A 23703-nucleotide genomic window follows, 5' to 3' on the forward strand; every position below is an offset into this window, starting at 1 on the left:
TTGTGGCCACAGCCTGTCCTGCAGATCTTGAACAGGCAGCCGGCACCACGGCCACTTTAAACCAGTGAGCAGCGGTGGCTGCTGCTGCAGGACTGAACGGTCCCGCAAAACACCTGGGACCGTGGCACCCAGTTTGGAAAGGCCTGGTTTAGACAGTAATGTCTGGGTGTTGAGTTACTTTGAGGGGACACAGCATTGAACAGTTATACTGGCTGTGCACTCACTACTTTACTTTGTAGCAGAGTGTTGTCACATGAAAATATTTGAATAAAATATTAACAAAAATATGAGGGGTGGACTCACTTCAGGGAGATAATGTATATTCAGTATTTACATATTATCGATAATACGCTCAATAATTCATCACTTTTTCTTTATTCCAAAAAGGGCTGTGAATACTAGACTGAGGTTGGAGTCCGAGTTACATACCCTTAGCCTCATATCAATACTTTTAACACATTTTTAAATGAAATCTATGTCCATCTGACTTTTCTTTGGAAAATTTAGATGGTCAGCCAAATAGTTAAAGGGGTACTTCGGTGGAAAACATTTTTTTTTAAATCAACTGGTACCAGAAAGTTAAACAGATTTGTAAATTACTTCTATAAAAAAAATCTTTACCCTTCCAGTACTTTTTAGCAGCTGTATGCTACAAGGGAAATTCTTTTCTTTTTGAATTTCTTTTTTGTCTTGTCCACAGTGCTCTTTGCTGACACCTGATGTCTGTATCAGGAGCTGTCTAGAGCAGGAGAAAATCCCCATTGCAAACCTATGCTGCTCTGGACAGTTCCTGACATGGACAGAGGTGTCAGCAGAGAGCACTGTGGACAAGACAAAAAAATTCAAAAAGAAAATAATTTCCTCTGTAGCATACAGATGCTAAAAAGTACTGGAAGGGTAAAGATTTTTTTAATAGAAGTCATTTACAAATCTGTTCAACTTTCTGGATCCAGTTGATTTAAAAAAAATAATTCTCTATCGGTTCCATTGGGGGACACAGACCGTGGGTGTATGCTGCTGTCTCTAGGAGGTATGACACTATGGCAACAAAGAAGTCAGCTCCTCCCAGCAGGATATACCTGCCTCCAGGCCCTGAGGTAATCAGTTTTAAGCTTAGTGTCTAAGGAGGTGGACATGGTCTGGAGTTCTCTCCAGACCAGGTCTTATGTTTTATTATTTTCCTAGATTTAGGGATGTGTTAGATTTTTTTTATTCCATTTTCTTTCCTGTTTTCAGGTGGGGACTCAGGGACTGCGGCTCACTGTTTCCCTATTGCGAGTAAGGGGGCACAGACATTGCGTATATGCGCTGTTCACCCCCTCTCGCCAACAGTCAGCGCCTGGGTTTGTACCTCATGGGTCCGGGTCACCCTATCTCCCTGCTCGCCTCGCTCGCACGTGGTAGCCCGGCATGATGCAGGTGATAAAAGCTGGTTGAAGACTTCATAGGAAGACTTCATGAGGTAAGTTCTTCTGACTGAGGTGAGTATATTTCCCTTTCTCCTTAGGTGCAGATTTGCAACATCAGGAGACCCTCAGTTTTTGGCCCACCTTTCTAATGGGGCTGGCCTGGACAGGGGGTCCTTTATTAAAAACTGGGGTGTTAAAAGCAGTGGCAGTTTGAATGGGGCACAACTTTCTACACTTTATTCTTATATATATATGTGTGTGTGTGTGTGTGTGTGTGTGTGTGTGTGGAACGACTGTGTGTGTGTTTTTACATTAAAGCGACTGACAGCCGCGGAGTTCTCTATGCGGGCGCTCTGAGCGCCGGCTTACTTTCACTTTCGGCAGCGGCTACTGCCGGCGGTGTCTAGTCCGCTCAATTCCCCGCGAGCACACATGCATTGACATGTGCGCTCGGGTCAAGGAGCGGGCGCCATTACGGGACTTCTTGTCTATACTTCGGCAGCCCGGAGCGCTTTAGCTCCGCCCACCCAGGGCCGCCGAAGCTTCTCTGGGCACGAACTGTTTTACCAATCAGCGCTGTGCGCGCGATTATGGTGGCAGGGGCCAATCAGCGGTGCACCCTGCTCCTAACACGCCCCTCCTTTGCTATTGGCCGGCATTTCTCCTCTCTGACAGCCTGGAGACCACCACGGGTTCGAGTCCCGGGGTGGGACAGAGTGTTACAGTGTTGTGGTTTAATTTTTAAAATAGGTCCATTGTTGTCTATGGGGATCTCAAGGCATGTGAAACAGTAAGATAACAGACTGTATCAGCAACACAGTGAATTGGAACACAGTCTTGGGTGAGAGAGGCCCAGAACAGCCTCCCTCTAAACAGTTAACTGGAGTGTTAGCCACTCCTTTACTCTGTTAATACTGTAACTCTAAACTGTCTGGTTCTGCTGAACCACTTGTTCTGCCTGCTCCACTGCTCCCCCAGACATCCCTGCTACTCTACCCCGATTGTTCTTCCAGACCCGGTGGGTTCGGCTGCCCCTCCAGCCTGGGTTCCCTCCCTCTCCCAGTCTATGTCCGACTTGGCTCAGGGCTCCCGTTATGTGGGACTGCCTTGGAGAGGCCCTCCCTACACCGGCCCTCCTGAGGGTTCCGCTCTCCCCCCTATTCTGACGCTCTCGCAGCATTATAGGGGTGGGTCATCTGACTCATCCCCCGAGTCTTCTGACAGGCACGGGCGCTCCCCTCGCAGGCATCACCCCGTTACTCCGACCTGTAGCAAGCGTCGCTCCTCTAGAGAATGCTCCCAGGGTCGCCGTTCTGGCTCTCCAGACCCGCGTACCAGGTCCGTCTCTCTCTCTTCCAGGGCCGCCTCACACGTTCCCAATCACCTGGAGAACTTGTGGAAGAAGTTCTGATTCGGCCTCCGACTCAGAGGACCGCACGGATGTGCCTAATGTGGTGTACTCATTGGTTGCGGCCATAAGAGACCCCTTCCAGCTAAAGGACCCAGGAACTTCGGACGTGATCGGGAAGTTTCCTTTCATCGTGTCCGACCTCTTCCAGGGCTGCCTCACCTCGTTCCCATTCACCTGGAGAACTTGTGGAAGAAGTTCTGATTCAGCCTCCGACTCAGAGGACCGCACGGATGTGCCTGATGTGGTGTACTCAGTGGTTGCGGCCATAAGAGACACCTTCCATCTAAAGGACCCAGGAACTTCGGACGTAGCTCCAGAAGTCTCCTTTCTTTGTGCCCGACCGGCACACAAGACTTTCAGCTCTCACACTGAATTTTACGCCCTGCGGGTATCTCCCTGAAGTCACCCTGACAAGAAGTTTCAGGAAACGAAGAAGGTTCAAGCGCGGTATTCCTTCGCCAAGGACCTCATTGCTCGGTGGACCTCCTCTCCAACTGTGGATCCGCTGGTCTCCCGCCTCTCTAAGGCGCCTTCCCGGCCGTTGGCTGATGCGGCTGCCTTCAAGAATCCAGCGGACATGAAGGTGATATTTTGGCAATCTCTGCCCTTGAGGCAGCAGGTTCTTCCTGCTTTTGCTTCTGCCTGGGTGTCAAAGGCCCTTTTAGTATGGTCTTCCAACTCCGCCAGGGTAATCTTCAAGATCCCTCCGGAGGATTTATTTAATCTAGCTCTCCGATGCTCTGCAGCTGGAGATTTTTCTGTGTTCTGCTTCCATGGGCAGCCACTGTGCTGCCTTTACCACAAGCTACCTGGTAGCCACCGTCCCTTCAAGTGGCCTTAAGCCTGGAATGCGGATGCCACCTTCAGGAAGTGAGGCGACGGGCGGAAAAAGAGTTCCTTATTACCTATGGTAAGATTCACAGAACCGCTTTCTCCTTCCGGTTTTGCGGTCCTTTGGTACCAACAAAGGGTCCAGCCAGGCGCCTTCATGGGAAGAGGGCTCCTCTTTCCGATCCCATTCCTCCCGGAGGTCGGCTATCCGTTCCGGACGTTTGGCGGCCCCATCAGGCACTCGTAGGCCTTCCTTGGCCTGAAGGGTCGCCCCCACCTGCCGACCTCTCTCGGGTGGTTGGTCGCCTCTCACCCTCCGGGATGCCTGGACATGCAGCTTCAGGGGAACGTTTTTCGAGGCTTATTCCAACCTCTCTGTGGTCTCCAAGAAAGGTGTTTCTGTTCGCTCAGTCTTGGTTCTCGAGTATCTCAGCCAGCATCTTGCGTTCCCATCCCGAATGGAGTCTCTCCGTTCGGTGCTGGCGTCCATGGTTCAAGGGGAGTTTTCGTTCCTCGGTGGACATCAAGGATGCCTGCCCCCACTTCTCATTGTTTCCCGGTCATCAGCGGTACCTCCGCTCTGCAGTTCCGGATGGTCATTTTCTATTGTGGCTATCCATTTCGGTCTGGCCACTTCTCCGCAGACCTTTACCAAAGTCCTTCCGCCTGTGATAGCCTTTTTACAGACAACAGTTGTTCCCGTGATTCCTTATTTGGACTACCTCCTGATCTGAGCTCCAGCCAGGACCCAGATCCTGGAGAGTCTTAATCTCAACCTCCAGACCTTGTCTCACTTCGGTTGGATGGTCATTTGGGACAAGCCCAACCGCTCTCCTGGGGCTCCAGTTCGATGCGGCCTCTGCCCGCTTTCGACTACGCCGACTCTTTTCAAGAATCTGATGTCTTTGGCTCCCTGCTCCAGTTTCCATTCGCTTTTGCATGGATGTCCTGGGTCGATTGGCGGCGGCCGTGGAGGCCGTGCCATTTGCCCAGTTTCATCACCGACCTCTTCAACTGGAGATTTACTTCCAGTGTGACAGGTCTCCATTGTCTTTCGGGTGTAAGATCGTTCTCTCTAGTCAGTCTTGTTGGTCCCTTCTATGGTGGCTTCGTTTTCCCCCTCATTTTTTTCGGGGGTGTTCCTTCCTGTCCACCCCTGCCAGTCTGTCAGGCTGAGGAGGTGTTTTCGGGGACCGCCCGGTCTTGGGTCTTGGCCCCCCGAGAAGCTTTTTCCCCCTTCAACATTTTGGGGCCTAGGGCAATTCTTTCTTTCCTTGCTTCTTGGGATTTTCCCTCCTGGGCGGAACTCAGGTTTCCGGCCATCTCAGTTATCTTCAGTCTGGTCGTCCCTGGGATGGGATCTTCTCGGCCGGTCCTCAGTCGTCCAAGGCCACTGGTCCCTACATCCAGGGGTGTTTGCTGTGATCTGCAACCCCTGGGGCGCTCCAGGCGTGGACCTCTGCTTGTCCCGCCACAACTGAAGTGTTCCTCTCTCTTGGTCGAGCCTTGCCCTACCTTGTCTATTTGGTGGTCGGGCTTTGCCCTACCTTATCTGTTTCCTCCCTTTCTTCTCTTTTCGGGGTCTTGAGGAAACTCTCAGTGGGAAGTTTCCGCCATTCTAGTGGCCCAGCCTGGGCCCGGCGTGCGTGGTACGTCGTCATGGTCAGGCTCCTGAATGACTTAACGTTGCGCCTTCCCTATCATCCAGACCTCCTATCTCAGGTCTCCTGTGCTACCCCTATTACCGTCTCTGCTTTGACGGCGTGGCGGTCGAGACTGCGGTTTTGAGAGCCGCGGTTTCTCTTCCCAAGTCATTCGCACCTTAGTTGGTGTGAAGCTCAGGTCTTGTGTCCTGTTACCTTTTGGTTTCCCGTCTTCTCTCTTTCTTTCTTGCAGTCGCGATTGGAACTGGGGTTGTCTCTCAGTTCCCTTAAGGGTCAGGTTTCGGCCCTTTCTATTCTTTTCCAGCGTCCTCTGGCTTCTAATTCTCATGTCTGGACCTTCCTTCAAGGAGTGGTGCATGCTGCCCCTCCTTATCGGTCACCTTCTCCCCCTTGGGACTTGAAACTGGTTCTGGGGGTACTCCAAGGTGAACCTTTTGAACCCCTTGGGGAGGTGTCCCTGCGCCTCCTTTCTTGGAAAGTGGCCTTTTCTTGTTGTTATCTCCTCCATTCGGATAGTGTCTGATTTGGCAGCTCTCTCCTGCCGTTCTCTGGTTCTGGTGCTTCACCAGGACAAGGTTGTCTTCCGGCCAGATCCTTCCTTTTTGCCTAAGGTTGTTTCGGCCTTTCATCTCAATGAGGACATTGTTCTTCCGTCCTTTTGTCCCGCTCTTTCTCATTCTAGGGAGCATTTACTCCACAAACTGGATGTGATTTGGGCTGTTAGGTATTACCTCTCTATCTCTTCTTCGTTTCGTGAGTGCGATTCCTTTTTTGTCCTTACGGAAGGGCGTCATAAGGAACAACCTTCTTCCAAGGCTACCACTTCTCGGTGGATCCGGTCTGCCATTTTGGAAGCCTATTGCTGTAGGGGGAAGATTCCTCCCTTTCTGGGTTGTGGCTCATTCTACCTGTTTCTGTTGGGGCATCCTGGGCTCTCCAGAACAAAGCCTCGGCCTTGCAGATTTGTAAGGCGGCTACTTGGTCGTCTTTGCACACTTTCTCGAGGTTCTACCGGGTTTATACCTTCGCATCGGCTGATGCTAGTCTGGCCCGTAAAGTGCTGCAGGCAGCAGTGGAACAGCCGTCTGCCTGACTATCTGCCCACCCAAGGGACGGCTAAGGTACGTCCCACGGTCTGTGTCCCCCAATGGAGCCGATAGAGAAAAGGAGATTTTTTTTAACAATTACCGTAAAATCTCTTTCTCAAAGGATCCATTGGGGGAAACAGCTCCCGCCCTTTTGGGTTTCTCTTTGGTTCTCTGTCCGAGGGTGTGTTCAGTTATATCTTTTCTTCTGGTTCTCGGACAGTTCGTGTTTTTTCCTTAACCTGTCGGTTCTCTCCTATTGCTCTGGTACTAAAACTGATTACCTCAGGGCCTGGAGGCGGGTATATCCTGCTGGGAGGAGCTGACTTCTTTGTTGCCATAGTGTCATACCTCCTAGAGACAGCAGCATACACCCACGGTCTGTGTCCCCCAATGGATCCTTCTAGAAAGAGATTTTACGGTAAGCGTTAAAAAATCTCCTTTTTCCCACCAGAATACCCCTTTTAAATCTCTATATCTTGTAGGAGGTGAAGTGGTAAAGGGTAACAAAATGAACAGCTTTTAAATCAGGGCTCGCCATGCTACAAGACAATGTAATAATAAAGGAGGTTTCTGAAGATGTCTAAAAGAAAGCCTCTTAGCAACCTAAGCAAAGTAAGAAAAAAAAAAAATTAAGAACAGAATATAAAATGTAAGGCTGCACTGTGTATGGTTTCTATGGGCAACGAAGATAGTTTTTTTTTTTTTTATTTGTTTTATTGAAAAAAATAAAGAACCATTGACCGCACTGTATACATATGGACAGATATGTACCAAGTACATAGCCAGTGATGAAGTACAGATAGAAGACACGCATCCATCCCTTTGCCAACTCTTACAGAATAGGCATATACATGTCAATAACAAGAGAAATAGAACAATGAAAGAGACATAAGAAGACAGTTCCAATAAACAGGTTCCATCACTACCATGGGAGATGCTATATTGTGTCGTAGAGGGCCAGACATTGGACGCCACAGACAAACAAGGTGCTCTATGGGATAGATCAAGTGTGGAAGGACAATTAGAGAGAAGGCAGGCGTAGCCCACCAGAATCATTATAGGAACATTGTTTCAGAGGAGAGGAACACCAGGGGCCCCATACTCGATCAAATTTAGCAGGGCACTTCCTGTGCTTGTACACTACATGCGAGAAGGGAACCATAGAATTCACCAACTTCTTCCACTTAGTAAGCGCCTGAGGCTTTGGGTCCATCTGAACACCTTTCTTGCGAAAGAGTCTTTCTTTTAGTTGTTTTCTTATATTGATAACAGGTTCTTTTCAAAGGGGGGTGGGGTGTATATTTGCTTTACCCTTAACAACCAAGCCCATTTTGGCCTTAATGACTGGGCCAATTTTCATTTTTACACTTTCATTTTTTCATCCTCTACTTTTAAAATCAATAACTCTTTTATTCTTTTACCTACAGACCCATATGAGCGCTAGTTTTTTGCGCGGACAATTTTGCTTTGTAATGAAATCTTTCATTTTACCATAAAATGTACGGCAACTGTAAAAATATTTGCAGGTGGAAATTTATAAGAAAACTGCAACTTTTGGGGGAGTTTGGATTTTACGCGGTAAAAATTATACATCATCTTCTGTAGGTCAATGCAATTCAAACAATATCCAATTTAAATAGATTTTCTATTATTGATACAAAAAGACTGTCCAGTGCAATCTCGATGCAATACGTCTTTATTCAGCAATCAAGCATACACCTGTGCCCCATCCATGAATGCTTGATTGCTTAATACAGACATATTGCATCGAGATTGCGCTGAAAAGTCTTTCTGTATCGATATTTCGACATGGGCCAGAGGTCCGGTCCCATCCGAGACTCATTGGAGGCTAAGTGGGTGAGCTGAGTAGGAACTGTTGCTGTTTTTTCTATTATTGTACCATTTAAAAAAAATGCTTATTTTTTTTTTATACAATTCAAAATTGGTATGCATAAAATTGTCATTTTCTGACCCCTATAACTATCTTTATTTTCTCAGTCGCTCTTCATTGGGGGACACAGATACTGATGGGTACATGCTTTTGCCACTATGAGGCGCTCACACTAGGAAAAAAAAAGTCGGTTACTCCCTGGCAGGATATACCCGCTCACTGGGAGTGAGGTAATCAGTTTTAGCTAGTGCCAGTAGGAGGCAAGACACAGGTCTGGTAGCTGCCCAGACCTGGTCTTTTTTTAAAATAATTTTCTAGTAAAGGCTGGTTAGGTTTTTTTCTCCCTTTTGTTTCCGTTTTTCAGGTGGGGGTTCAGGAGCATGGCGCTACCTGTTCCCCCCCCCCCCCATACGCGACAAAGGGGCACGGAACATAACAGTATGGGCCGTCAATCCCTTATCGCCAACGACCAGTGCCTGGAGGTTGAACCCTGGGTCCAGGTCCCCCACTTCCCCTGCTCACCCCGCTATCTTAGCCTGGCATGATGGAGCGTGGCCATAACCTGGCTGAAGCCATCTAGGTGAGTATATGGTGGAGGGTGAGCATGTCCCCCCCCCCCCCTTCTGGCAGGGCCTGTGGCAGGACTTGAGGGGTTAATATTATCCCTGGATATCTAGCGCTGTCACTTTGTGGCCATGGTCCTGATCTTACATGGGATCGGGATTCCCACCAGTAGTCTCACCTGTCTATGGTTGGAAGTTATGGCGGCCGTTCTGTCTCAGGGCAGCCGCCGTCCTTTGCGGCGGCTCTCTATACCTTCTGCGGCCACAGACTTTTCCCCCTTGGTCACAGCTCTTAGCTCTTCCGGCACAGTGCTAGCCGGCCGGAGCCATAATGGCGGCAGGTAGCTCCGCCCCTCTTCTTCCCGAATCTGGGGGGGATCAGCTGAGTGTTACGCCGAGCGCTCCGGGTCCCCGTTCCTCCCCGGAGCGCTCGCCTCATCTTCGTTGTTGCAGCGCCCCGGTCAGATCCACTGACCGGGTGCGCTGCGGTCCCGCCTTCAGCCGGGGTGCGATTCGCGATGCGGGTAGCGCCCGCTCGCGATGCGCACCCCGGTCCCCGTACCTGACTCGCTCTCCCTCGGTCCTGTCCCGGCGCGCGCGGCCCCGCTCCCTAGGGCGCGCGCGCGCCGGGTCTCTGCGATTTAAAGGGCCAGTGCACCAATGATGGTGCCTGGCCCAATCTTCCCAATTAGCTTAATTGGCTCCCTCCTGTGCACTTCCCTATATCTAGTCACTTCCCCTGCACTCCCTTGCCGGATCTTGTTGCCTTAGTGCCTAGTGAAAGCGTTCCCTAGTCTGTTCCTAGTCCGTGTTCCTGACCTCCTGCCGTTGCCCCTGACTACGATCCTTGCCGCCTGCCCCCGACCTTCTGCTACGTCCGACCTTGCTTCTGCCTACTCCATTGTACCGCGCCTATCTTCAGCATCTTCAGCAGCCAGAGAGGTAAGCCGTTGCTAGTGGATACGACCTGGTCACTACCGCCGCAGCAAGACCATCCCGCTTTGCGGCGGGCTCTGGTGAAAACCTGTAGTGGCTTAGAACCGGTCCACTAGCGCGGTCCTCGCCATCCCTCTCTGGCACAGGGGATCCACTACCTGCCAGCCGGCATCGTGACAGTAGATCCGGCCATGGATCCCGCTGAAGTTCCTCTGTCAGTTGTCGCTGACCTCACCACGGTGGCCGCCCAGCAAGCCCGACTGATCGCCCTTCTAACCCGTCAGCTGTCGGAAATGTCCACCATTTCGCACCAACTTCAGTCGCAACTTCTCCAGCAATCTTCTCCTCCGCCAGCTCCTGCACCTCCTCCGCAGCGAGTGGCCACTCCTAGCCTCTGCCTGTCCTTGCCGGACAAATTTAATGGGGACTCTAAGTATTGCCGTGGCTTTCTTTCGCAATGTTCCCAGCACTTGGAGATGATGTCGGACCAGTTTCCTACTGAAAGGTCTAAGGTGGCTTTCGTAGTCAGCCTTCTGTCTGGAAAAGCCCTGTCATGGGCCGCACCGCTCTGGGACCGCAATGACCCCGTCACTGCCTCTGTACACTCCTTCTTCTCGGAAATTCGAAGTGTCTTTGAGGAACCTGCCCGAGCTTCTTCAGCCGAGATTGCCCTGCTGAACCTGGCCCAGGGTGTTTCTTCCGTTGGCGAGTACGCCATTCAGTTCCGTACTCTTGCTTACGAGTTGTCTTGGAATAGTGAGGTTCTCTGCGCGACCTTTAAAAAAGGCCTATCCAGCAACATTAAAGATGTTCTGGCCGCACGAGAGACTCCTGCTGACCTACATGAACTCATTCACCTTGCCACTCGCATTGACATGCGTTCTTCCGGATGGCGTCTGGAGCTCCGCCTGGATATGGACTTTGTTCGCACGAAGCGTTTTTTCTCTCCGGCTCCTCTCCCCTCTGGTCCTCTGCAATCTGTTCCTGTGCTTCCCGCCGCGGAGGCTATGCAAGTTGACCGGTCTTGCTTGACACCTCAAGAGAGGACACTACGCCGCATGGAGAATCTTTGCCTGTACTATGCCGGTACCGAACTCTTCCTGAAGGATTGTCCTATCCGTCCTCTCCGCCTGGAAAGACGTACGCTGACTCCGCACAAAGGTGACACAGTTCTTGATGTCAACTCTGCTTCTCCACGCCTTACTGTGCCTGTGCGGATATCTGCCTCTACCTTCTCCTTCTCTACTATGCTCTTCTTGGATTCCGGATCTGCAGGAAAATTTTTTTTGGCCTCTCTCATCAACAGGTTCTACGTTCCTGTGACCAGTCTCGCCAGACCCCTCTACATCTATTGTTTTTACAATAAAAGATTGGACTGTCTCGTACGTTTCCACACAGAACCCCTCCTAATTTGCATCGGACCTCATCACGAAAAAATTGAGTTTTTCTTTCTCAGGTTCTTTGGCCCCAAGAAGAGGGGGAGACCCAAGGGGGGGGGTACTGTTACGCCGAGCGCTCCGGGTCCCCGTTCCTCCCCGGAGCGCTCGCCTCATCTTCGTTGTTGCAGCGCCCCGGTCAGATCCACTGACCGGGTGCGCTGCGGTCCCGCCTTCAGCCGGGGTGCGATTCGCGATGCGGGTAGCGCCCGCTCGCGATGCGCACCCCGGTCCCCGTACCTGACTCGCTCTCCCTCGGTCCTGTCCCGGCGCGCGCGGCCCCGCTCCCTAGGGCGCGCGCGCGCCGGGTCTCTGCGATTTAAAGGGCCAGTGCACCAATGATGGTGCCTGGCCCAATCTTCCCAATTAGCTTAATTGGCTCCCTCCTGTGCACTTCCCTATATCTAGTCACTTCCCCTGCACTCCCTTGCCGGATCTTGTTGCCTTAGTGCCTAGTGAAAGCGTTCCCTAGTCTGTTCCTAGTCCGTGTTCCTGACCTCCTGCCGTTGCCCCTGACTACGATCCTTGCCGCCTGCCCCCGACCTTCTGCTACGTCCGACCTTGCTTCTGCCTACTCCATTGTACCGCGCCTATCTTCAGCATCTTCAGCAGCCAGAGAGGTAAGCCGTTGCTAGTGGATACGACCTGGTCACTACCGCCGCAGCAAGACCATCCCGCTTTGCGGCGGGCTCTGGTGAAAACCTGTAGTGGCTTAGAACCGGTCCACTAGCGCGGTCCTCGCCATCCCTCTCTGGCACAGGGGATCCACTACCTGCCAGCCGGCATCGTGACACTGAGGGAGGACTCTCTTCCTGCTCTGTCGGTGCTGCCTTCAAAGCGCCGGACAGGGAAGGCTTGGGGCCTTTCTTCTCTTCTCCGCCTCTCCCCTCCCCGCAGCAAGTCCTCCAAGCTTGGCGCACTGCAGGGGTCATAGTGCTACCAGGGATGTATTCCTCCTCTGACTCCCTGGTTCAGGGCTGCAGTTTCCTTCAGCCCGGTCACCCCTCTGACTTGGAGCGGCAGGCGCTGCTACAGTATGCTGCTCGCCGCTCCTGTAAGGCAGCTGAGCACACGCACCTGACTCTCCGTTCCTGTCCTTACAGGATGTTACTTCGGAGCACTCTGGGGTCCGAGACCGGTTAGTCTCTTTGTACTGGGTACTTTCCTAGACTGTTGTGGAGTGCCTTCTTTTCTTGGTCGGCCCTCCTGCTTCTTCAGGCCTTAGTGATGGTTGCAGTCTCGGGCATGTGTAGTGATCCTGCCCAGACTTCTCCGCAATCCCATTTGCGGGTGGTCTTTCTGTGCCGCCCTTCTTGTCTCGACATAGCATTATGTCTCCTGGAGCGTTTTGCAGATATTTGGGATGCTCTCTCTACAGGTGTCGAACCTCCTGACTACTTTTTACTTTCAGTCTCCTTCTTCGGGGTCCGTGTACTGCGGGCGATGGCGGGCAATCCGGTCTGCTGGTTTTCGCCAGTCGGCAGTGGATGTGTTTTCCTTCTCGCTGTTCAGGCTTTGTGTCATCCTGTCAGAGTTCGCTTTCCCCCCCCCCCCCCCGGGTGTTCGCGTTGTGCTCTGGAACAGTGGTTTTTGGAGCTTACCGTTTTTTTTTTGGTTCAGGTCTTCGATAGTCTGCATCGCACCTCTCTGGAGACTGTTTGACTGTGCTTGTCTTCGACTCAGGCGTCCGCTGCTCTCCCTGGTGTTTTCTCAACTTGGTCTCTGGTTTCGGTTGGTGCTCCGTATGGGGTTCTCTTGTCGGTCCCTTTTACTTTTTTGTTTGCCAGCCAGGCTCTCCTTCTGCCCGGTTCTGCACTTCTACGAGTTGGTTTTCTACCTCCTTCCACGTTGGTTACTTCCCACCGGGTCTCTGTAATGTCCTTTCTTGTCTCTCTATGGCCTATTGGTTTAGAGTCTCTCCTAGGAAGGTCCCTTCCTGGCATCCTAGTCCATCTCCATGGATGGTGGGCACTGCCAGACCCTCAGTATCAGGTCTCGATTGCCTTTTGGCCCAAGGTCTCGCCTGTGAGCCTTACGGCAGCCTGGTTTTCAGTCTCTGGACTGACCCCCTTCCTCTGGTGGTAGTTCTTTCACACCCCAGGGACTGCTTTGGTAGGTCCCATCAGTATCTGTGTCCCCCAATGAAGAGCGACCGAGAAAAGGAGATTTTTTTGCACTAACCGTAAAATCTCTTTCTCGTAGCCTTCATTGGGGGACACAGCACCCACCCATTTCTTTATTTCTTGTCCAGATATTCTTTTCCGGCTCTGGTTTTTATCCGGGATTCCTTTCCAGGGTCCTATCTCTTTGTTGGCTTCTCCTACTGCTTTGTGACAAAACTGATTACCTCACTTCCAGTGGGCAGCTAAATCTTGCCAGGGAGGAGCGGACTTTTTCCTAGTGTTAGCACCTCCTAGTGGCAAGAGCATATACCCATCAGTATCTGTGTCCCCCCCAATGAAGGCTACGAGAAAGAGATTTTATGGTGAGTGCAAAAAATCTCCTTTTTCTGTATACAGGGAGGTATGAGGGCTCATTTTTTGCGCCATTATCTGTAGTTTTTATTGGTACCATTTTTGTTCTTCACTTTTTGATCCCTTTTTTTTTCCTTCAATATATGATGTGATTAAAGCTTTGTATTTTTGGTTGGTATTTATTTACGTTTATGCCGTTTACCATGCAGGATCAGAAACATTGGGGGAGATTTACCAAAACCTGTCAAGAGGAAAAGTTGCTGAGTTGCCCATAGAAACCAATCAGGTCGCCTCTTTCATTTTTCAGAGGCCTTTGCAAAAATGAAAGAAGCAATCTGGTTGCTATGGGAAACTTTTCTTATGGACAGGTTTTGATAAATCTTCCCCATTATAGTTTAAAAGTTTGGACATTTACACACGTGGGGATACCAAACATGTAAAATTCATTAGGGGAGGGGGTTTTATATAATTTTAGAAACATTTAATTTTTTATTTTACACTTTAAGTCCCCATAGGGGACTTTTTTTTTTTTTTTTTTTTTTTCAACTGTAAATTTTTATTATATTCAGACAGGAAAATACACACCAGTAGGAATGATCGGGGTGACGTACCCCACAGTAAGTGAGAAATGCAAGCAAGTAATAATTCAAATCACAACAATCAAGTCAGGTAGTCACAACTGTGACACAGTAATGCTATAGTTAACAACCGCACATTTGGATCAAGTAGTCCAAGACATGAGGGGGGGGGGGGGGGGGAGGGTGACTAAGACAACAACGTCAAACAGAGGGGCGAGGGAACAGAAAAGGAAACGTACAAAGAAATAGGAAAGTGGGTTGAGAGAAGCAAGAAGAGAGGAAAAGGTCCAAAAGGAGCTAAGAGATCAGGGAGGTTGCCTATCCGTGAATCTGTCCCATGGGTCCCATACTGAAAGAAATTGTGAGATAGTGTTATTCAAAGAGGCAGTAAGAGATTCCATAGAGCGAATCTCACGGACCCGGGCCAGGAGTTCAGGGGGGAAGTCTGTTTCCAATGTTTTGCAATGAGAGTTTTTGCTGCCAGGATGATGTGTAGAAATAGCTTAAATGGTCGACCAGACAAGGCCCTAGTCGACAAATGTAAGAGATAGATTAAAGGGTCTAGGGGCACCCCGACTCCCAATATGTCACGGATAAGCCGCTGCACCATTACCCAAAATTGAGAGATCAGCGGACAGGACCAGAATATATGGTAAGTGTCCCCCAGTCCCACACCACAACGCCAACATTGCGGGGGGATGTCAGGGTTCAATTTATTGAGGAGGACAGGGGTATGGTACCAACCCATGAGCAATTTGTATTGTGTCTCTTTGTAAGCTGTACATATGGAGGCCCGAGAAGCCCTATCCCAAATTACCCTCCACTGAGGAATTGTAATAGAAGTGTTAAGGACTTCCTCCCAGCGATCCATATAACGATGGGAGGGGAGGGTTCCGTCCGCGGGGGAGATTAAAAGGGAGTAAATACTCGAGAGCAGTCCCTTCGTCTGTGGTCCACTCCTACACAACCTCTCAAAACTCGTAGGGAGCGAAACCACTAGCGAGCCCCTCCGAGAGGATAGGTAATGTCGGAGCTGGGTATAGTGAGTGAACGCAGAGGCTGGGAGTTCCCAACGAGATTTCAGGTCATCAAAAGACAGAAGAGTCCGAGTAATAGGATGTACCACATCAGCCCAGCAGAACAAACCTCTCGAGCCCCATTCCCGAACCATAAGTGAGGTGCCTCCAGGAGGGAAGTCAGGGTGGTAGAGAAAAGACTGCATTGGGGAGAAAGGGGACAGGAGTCGGAATCGCCTGGAACAATAAGTCCAGACATATCTCGTGAAAGACATAGGACCTAAAAGGGTGCATGCAGGGGACGGAAGCGGAAAGGACCATAGGAAAGAATTAGGGTGGACAGGTGCCAACCACAATTTTTCAAGTTCCATCCACTTACTATAAGCAAAGTGAGTAGACCATGCAGCTAGGTGACGGAGGTGTGCGGCCCAATAATATTTTGTGACATCTGGGACCCCCAGACCTCCAGAAACTCGGTTCGCCATCATGACCGTCATAGGGAGCCTATGTCTTTTAGCGTCCCAAATGAACCGGAAAATAGCCGACTGAAAGGACCGTAGCATAGCCAACGGAACCCGTACCGGTAACGTTTCGAAAAAATAAAGTAATTTAGGAAGGACAGTCATTTTAACCGCAGCAATTCGCCCGAAAAAGGATATGTATTGCGATTTCCATTTTTCTAGCAAAGAACGTAGCTCTCTGAACAAAGTAGGGAAATTTGCAGAATAGAGCGAGGCATATGTAGGGGTGATGGAGACTCCAAGATATTTAATGGCAGAGGGAGACCAGCGGAAAGAATAGTTAGAACGAAGTAGGGAGACCAGAGAGGGTGGGAGATTTACAGACATTGCTTCAGATTTAGAAAGGTTGACCTTGTAGCCCGATACCAAGCCATATTCATGCAAGAGTTTGTACAGCGCAGGCAAGGACAAGAGAGGGTTAGTGAGGGTAAGTAAAACGTCATCTGCAAAAAGGCAAATCTTAAAGGTCTTCCCATGAAGGGAGATTCCAGAGACATCCGAACTCCCCCGGATCAGAGCCGCCAGCGGCTCTATGCAAAGGGCAAAAATCAGTGGGGACAACGGACATCCCTGTCTAGTGCCGTTATAAAGGGTAAAGGGAGGGGAGGAGTCAGTCGGGAGTTTGAGAGAGGCAGTAGGGGAGGAGTAGAGACCCCGCAGCGCAGTGAGGAAGTCACCAGTGATCCCAAATTTCTGTAGAGTGGCGAACATGAATGGCCAGCCTAATCTATCAAAAGCCTTTTCGGCATCCAAGCTCAATATTAAAGCCTGTTCAGATCGCTTGTTAACAATATCTATAAGATTGACAACCCTTCTAGTATTATCGCCTCCCTGACGACAGGGGATGAAACCCACTTGGTCCTTATGAATAAGGGCGGGGAGGAAACAACAGAGACGAGCTGCCAAAATCTTAGAGAACAACTTCAGATCCGAGTTCAACAGGGCTATGGGCCTAAAGCTGGAGCAATCATGTGGGTCTTTATTAGGTTTAGGAATCAGCGTAATCAAGGAATGCAAAAAGGACTGCGGAATCCCCTCCCCCCGTAGAAAAGAATTGAACAGGGGGACCAGTCGAGGAAGAAGGACAGACGAGTAGGTTTTATAGTATAAATAGGTGAATCCGTCAGGTCCTGGAGAGCGCCCAGATGGGAGAGACTTGAGAATTTCAGTGAGTTCCTCCAATACAATGGGAGCGTTCAGGGACTCCCTGTCAGACGCAGAGAGAGTCGGAAGGCTGCACCTGGACAGGAACGTCTCCAACACAGCGTCACGCCCTCCCGGATCCGAGGGGAGTTGTGAGGGTAGAGAGTACAATTTGGAGTAATAGTCATGGAGGAGGCGGGAGATGGTGTTAGGGTGATAGTGTAATGTCCCCGCAGCATCCTTCAGGGCAGAAGGAGACTGAGCAGCCGCACGATCCCTTAAACGTCTAGCCAGCATTGTATGGGCCTTATTGCCCTTTTCATAAAACCTCTGTTTGGCATAAAGCAATTGACGTTCAACTTTATGAAGGGCCAAGTCACCCAATTGGGACCGTGCAACTACCAGCCGCCTCAGTTCCGGGAGGGAAGGGTTAGTTAGTAAGAGAGCTTCCAGGGCAGAAATTTGATCCTTAAGTTCCCGGGAGCGGGCCAAGGCATCTCGCTTCAGTCTAGAGCCCAATGCAATACAATGGCCTCTGACCACCGCTTTATGTGCCTCCCATAGTACAGCCTGGGAGGACACAGAGCCTTCATTTTCCGCAAAGTAAGTAGTTATGCTATGCAGGATCGAGTCCCGGGAAGAAGGAGTTTTAAGCAAGGAGTCATTGAGACGCCAATGACAACGGCGGGAGAAAGAAGTGAAAGGGGAAAAAGACACAAGAACAGGGCCATGATCAGACCAGGAGATAGGTTCCATGGAAGCAGAGGAGAGCATACGCAGCATTGGGAGGTTCCCGAAAAAATAGTCAATTCGCGTATGGAGTTTATGAGGGTGGGAATAAAAAGAAAAAGAGCGATCGGATGGATGATTAATACGCCAGAGGTCATAGAGCCCTGCCGAACGAACCAACCGACGAAAAAGCGTAGAGAGACGCAACTGAGGGGCAGGTGGTGGGGAGTCCGTTAGGGAGTAGCGATCGGCAGAGGGAGAAAAAACCAAGTTAAAGTCCCCGCCCAGCAGCCAGGCGGAGGTTGGGTATGCAGACAATCGCTTCAAGACCCGTCGGAGGAAGGGGATTTGTGTAGAGTGCGGGGCATAAACATTACAAAGTAGCAGAGGTTTCCCCCCAAGGGTGCCACATAAAATTACAAACCGCCCTGAGGGGTCAGCAAAGGAGGAGGAAACCTGCAAGGGGCAGTGTCGTGAGACTAGGATAGCTACTCCCGCTACCTTCCTGTCCGAGGAGGCCATGTATACCTGAGGGTAAAGGTGTTGTAGGAAGTGAAAGGAGCCCGTCTTGTCAAAGTGCGTCTCCTGAACATAAACAATATCCGCCTTGAGAGCCACCAGCTCCCGTTGTAGGAGACACCTTTTAGAGAGGGAGTTAAGGCCTTTCACGTTCAGGGAAACGCACTTAGCCATGAGGGGTAGGTGTGGTGTAAGGAAGGTGCCATGGTAAGTACTCACTCAGAGAAGTAGAAAACGCATCAGCGGGCCAGCCCGAGTCCAAAGACCACCATCGTTCAGTACTGGACCTAAAAGAAGAGCAGAGACAAAGAACAGGAGGAGACTCAGAAAGAGAGGGGAAGAGCAGGACACAAAAGGGGGGGGACAAAAGGGAAAGACAAACAGGGATACAAAACGGTAAACAAACCACTGGCACTAGAGCCAGAGAGGAGACCTTAGTAAAACATATCAATAATGCAAGAAGAATAAACAACAGCGTTACTATATTTGTCATGGCCTCATTGGGGGAAGTGGAAGTACGCATCAGAGGGAGGTCACACCAAAGAATAGAAACCCCTTCCACCCAAAGGCCATGCCAAATCCCTACTGTACAAAGGGAGCCAGAAGGGCACCCGTTATTTTAGAGGCAGCAGTAAAAGACAACTATAGTAAATTGCAAGTAAAAGAACACAGCACCCCGCCAGGTGAAATGAGAACCAAACAAGTAGTCACAGAACGTGTGGGCCCAGAACTTAGTTCCAGTATATCCTTCAGGTAGGGTCATGACGTGATCCAGATGTGGATTGAGCAGGCCGGCCCCCACCACCTCCACGACGTTTCCCTCTAACTGGCTGCCATACAGGAGGAGGCGGAGGGGGAAGGGGTTGTAGAGCCCAGTCAGGAAGCTTCGGGATTTGGAGATCAAAGGCTGCACAGAACTCCGGGATGTCAGCATGTGAACGTAGAACTGCAGAGCGTCCATCCCGACGGGCTTGGAGAGCAAACAGGAAGGACCATCTGTAGGGAATCTGTGCCGAGCGTAGAGATGACAGGAGAGGTTGCAACATCTTGCGCTTACGTAGGGTAATCCAGTAAAGATCCTGGAACAGCTGGATAGGTGCCCCATCAAAATCAAAGTCCCGAAGGGTGCGTGATTTAGCCATAATTCTCTCCTTCAGTTGAAAGTCATTGACACAACAAATCACATCCCTTGGAGGGCCAGAGGTAGGGCGAGGGCGGAGGGCCCGGTGGGCTCGATCCAGTGCAATCTTGTGGGACGAGGGTTCACCCAGGATCAAGTTGAAGATAGCTTCCAGAGTAGCATGAAGATCTTCGTCCCGGGTAGCCTCAGGCAATCCACGGACCCTAATATTATTTCTCCTACCCCTGTTGTCAAGGTCTTCCACATGCGAATGCAGGTCACCCAGAAACGCAGATTGAGCAGAGACGGTTTCATGCAGGTTAGCAATGTAGGACCTAGTAGAGTCATGAGCTTCTTCTAAGTCGTCCACTCGGCCTGAGACATGTTGGAGATCTTGGCGCATATCCGCTATTTCGGCCCTGCAGGCCTCTCTGACTTCAGCAATAAGAACCTTGAAGTCCCCCTTTGTCGGCAATTGAGAAAGCAATAGAGAGAGGTCAGGGGTAGCCGGGATAGGAGCAGGGACCCCCGAACACTCCAACTCAGAATCCAGGCCATCCTCCCAGCCACCGGGCGCAACAGACAAAGAAGGAGCCTCCTGAGGCTGTGTGAGTGTGTTCCGAGGGGTGGGTGCCCCAGGGCGCCCAGCCGAGCTCCTGGAGGCAGACATAGTCCTCTGCGGTTTAGGAGAGGTGCAAGGGATAAGGGCCTCAGGGGGATCAGTCCCAGCAACTTCAGCTACAAGGTTGTCAGAACCTGGAACTCCAGCAGAGGGCCCAGGCACGAGAGGAGCCGAGAAGGAGGCCAAGGGGACTGTAGGTGACAAGCCCTGTGTCTGGGTATGGGGGAGGAACTGAGGTGATGGCCCTTTAAACAGCACAGCTCCAGGCGAATGCTCTGAGTCCCTGGGGTCCGGGCCTAGCAGGGCCGAGGCTGTCCAGAGGAGGAGAGGCAGTCCCAGATGGAGGTATGGGGTGAAACAGGGCCGGAGAGGCACCTACCTCCACAGTGCAGCAATCCACAGGAATGGAGCCCAGGTCCCCCGCAGACACCCCCACCTCAGGGGGAGAGGAAGATGGCGGGCAGACTGTCCCTCCAGGCAGCACACCAAGGTCCGGAGCAGTCAGCGGCAGCAAAGGTGATGGTGCAGGGGTCCCCGTAGAGTCAGGAGGGTAGCTGGGCAGGTCCGATCTAATAGCAGAGCGCACCACCGCAGGGCCGACTGAGCGGGAACGGAGCGCGCGCTCGTGGCCTGGTGATGCCGGAGGAGAGGCCGGGGCTGAGGCAGAGACTTGGCGCAGGTAGCGTGTAATGGCCCCAGGGAGCTGTTGAGGGTCCGTGCAGGATGGCGGGGTCTTCCGGCGCCGGCGGGTGCCCCTCGGCATGAGAGCACAGGCTGGGAGTGCAAATTAAGCGAATGAATGGCCTCAGGGTTTACGGAGCTCACAGCTCAGGCGGCCATCTCTGTTCGCGGCAAGCCACGCCCCCCATAGGGGACTTTTTTATGCAATCATTAGATTACATTTCACATTAAGATCGGCAATCCACTCATATAGCGCGGCTAAGCCCTGTGGCAGGAGGCAGGTAAAGGGACCCTCCTCCGTGATTTTGGCTCACGGAACCCCCCGCAATCACGTCCCGGGGGTTCCGTGAGCCTCACTGAGCTGTATTGCTCTTTTACTTTAGATGCCGTGATCGGCATTGATCACTCCATCTAAAAGGTTAAATGCTGGCCAGTGGTGGGATCGCTGCTGTCCGGCATGAGCTGTGAGTGTGAGGATACTGATAGTAGTCGACACTCACTGTTCTAAAGCTCTGTTCATGCCCTCGCTTCAAAGCCACTTAAGGATTCAGGACGTACAGGTACGACCTTGGTTCTAAAGTACCAAGACGCAGAGACGTACCTGTACACCCTTCGTCCATAACAGGTTAAAGAGAATCTGTCAGCTGCAATTCACGTTTTAAACTGCTGACACTGTTAGGCTAGGTACACAATAGGGATGTCCCGATACTGGTATCGGGACCGATACTGGACATTTGCACAAGTACTTGTACTCGTGCAAATGTCACCGATAGCTAATCAATGTATGCAATCTACAAATTGCTACAATCTACAAGTAATAGTCCTGTGGAAACTAAAAAAGTGAGAAAAAAATCGTAAAAAATTATAAAATGTGCATTAACCCCACCCAATAAAAAAATTTAATCACCCGCCTTTAAAAAAAAAAAAAAAAAAAAAAAAAAAAAGTTTAAATAAAATATATATACATATTTTTTTCAATCTAAAAAAAGTCCTTTCTCTTATTTAAAAAAAAAAAAGAAAAAAATTTTGCGCTGCCGATCCGACACTGAAGGACTGCTACATGCTGCCTTTAGATGTGCCTGCTCGGAGTGGTAATACACCGCTACGAACAGACACACTGAAGCGATATCCCTGCTCGTAGCGGCATATTGACGCTTCGAGCAGGCACATCTAAAGGCACCACGCAGTGGTCCTTTAGCGGCGGATCCGCAATGTAAAATACACTGTGGATCCGCCCCGTGTGAATGTACCCTAATGGTCTATTCACACGTACAGTATTCTGTGTAGATTTGATGCCCAGGATTTTCTGCTGCAGATTTCAATGTAAGCTGAACACAGCTTGAAATCCTGCGCATCAAATCTGCGCAGAATACTGTACGTGTGAATAGACCCTTAAGGGGAAAAAAAGTCAAATTACATTGAAAAAGTATCTGAAATTGGTATCGGCGAGTACTTAAGAAAAAGTATCGGTACTCGTACTCTGTCTTTAAAAAAATGGTATCGGGACATCCCTAGTACACACTATAGAATTTACTTTTGATTCCGCTCAGAAATTTCGGTGCAGCACAGTCACATTGCTGTCAATGGAATTTGCTGCAAAGTACACACTACGTAATTTCAGCAGTTTGAGATTTGTCTTCCAGCTGACTGTCAATCAAGCATAGACAGTTGAGAAGGAGAGTGAGAAACCATTCCAGCTCTCAGCAGTTCCGGATCTTGCTCCTTTTGACTCTTGGCACTAGTGAATAAAAGCATTTTTCTTTGTTTTGGAAGCACAGACCGATATATGAAAGCTACCATGTGTCTCCTAGTCCTAACAGCTATATAAGCGTGCCAACAGTTTGGAACGGAAATTGCAGCTGACAGATTCCCCTTAGATATACAACCTTTTTATTGCTTGTATGGCACCTACATATTCTGGAGTGCTGTACAATAATTGTCACGATTAGGCTATGTTTCCACTTGGATTTTTTTAGGAAAAATTGCCCCAAAGAAATGCTGCAACAAGTCGATAGGGACTTATGAAACGCCACACCATGGCGTTTTTTTGCTGGGTCCCAGTGGTCAGACACCCTGCAATCTGAAACTTATACCCTATCCTTAGGATAGGGGAAATGTTTTCATATCCCGGAGTACTCCTTTAACATAAGAGATAAAGCTTCTAAGTATAATAAGCAATTTGAATGAAATGTTGTAATTAGCAGGGGTTGCGGCCTTCTAATTTCAGTAACCTTTATTGCAGAGGCTCTCACTAGCAAACATCATTCTAAAGACCATTTTTATGTGAAGATACAGCACTTTAAATGCTCAGTATTGACAAATTAACACAGTTAAAATATTATTGTACATTTAGCTTATGTAGATGAAACCCAAGATTCACCTATGGAAGATGTTCCAGTTGCGAATACCACCACCCTGGTCTCTGATGAAGAAATTGCCTTTGTCCTAGAGCCTGTTGATGTTTCAGGTACAGACTAGAGTGTGAATTAAAAAGACATAAGCAAAAGATGCATTAACCCCTTCCCCTGGCATGCCTTTCTGGATAATTTTTTGTTGTTTTCCATTGCTTCCTTCCAAGTGCTGTAAGCTGTAACTTTCTTCTTTTTTTTTTTTCATCAACAAAGCCATATGAGGGCTTGTTTTTTGTGGGACAAGTTGTACCTTTTAGTACCACCATTTTCGGATTCAGATTTTTTTTTGATTATGTTTTATTAACCATTTTATTTAAAGGTCAAATAGAAAAAAAATTGCAATTTTGTAATTACATTACAAATTAACGCTGTTCACTGTACAGTAAAAATATAATTATAGCTCACAAGGGGACTGACAGCAATCACCAGATCGCTGGTATACTACACAGCACTAGTGCATTGTGTTTATTCTGTCAGCAAAAGGTAATGTTCACACAGCAGAATTGCCGCTGTGGAAACTCTGCATTCCAAATTTTAAGACCTGTATTTTAATTTGTCAGAATTGCAGGCAGAATTTTGGCAGAATTCTGTGTCTAAAGAACACAGAATTCTGCAAAAATGACACCACAATTTTGGCAGAATTGCGGAATTCGGCTGTGT

General features: G+C 49.8%; 1 protein-coding gene across 6 annotated transcripts in view; it reads left to right on the top strand.

Moving 5' to 3' along the window:
* Positions 1-23703, top strand: part of RAD21L1 (RAD21 cohesin complex component like 1) — a 122776-nt gene that overhangs the window by 54328 nt on the left and 44745 nt on the right. For all 6 annotated transcript variants that reach the window (XM_056548893.1, XM_056548892.1, XM_056548896.1 and 3 more), the window contains exon 8: positions 22986-23099. In XM_056548893.1, coding sequence (XP_056404868.1) covers positions 22986-23099 — 114 coding nt within the window. The remainder of the gene's footprint in view (positions 1-22985; positions 23100-23703) is intronic.

This window comes from Hyla sarda, chromosome 12 (assembly GCF_029499605.1).
Source record: "Hyla sarda isolate aHylSar1 chromosome 12, aHylSar1.hap1, whole genome shotgun sequence".
NCBI classification, from domain to species: domain Eukaryota; kingdom Metazoa; phylum Chordata; class Amphibia; order Anura; family Hylidae; genus Hyla; species Hyla sarda.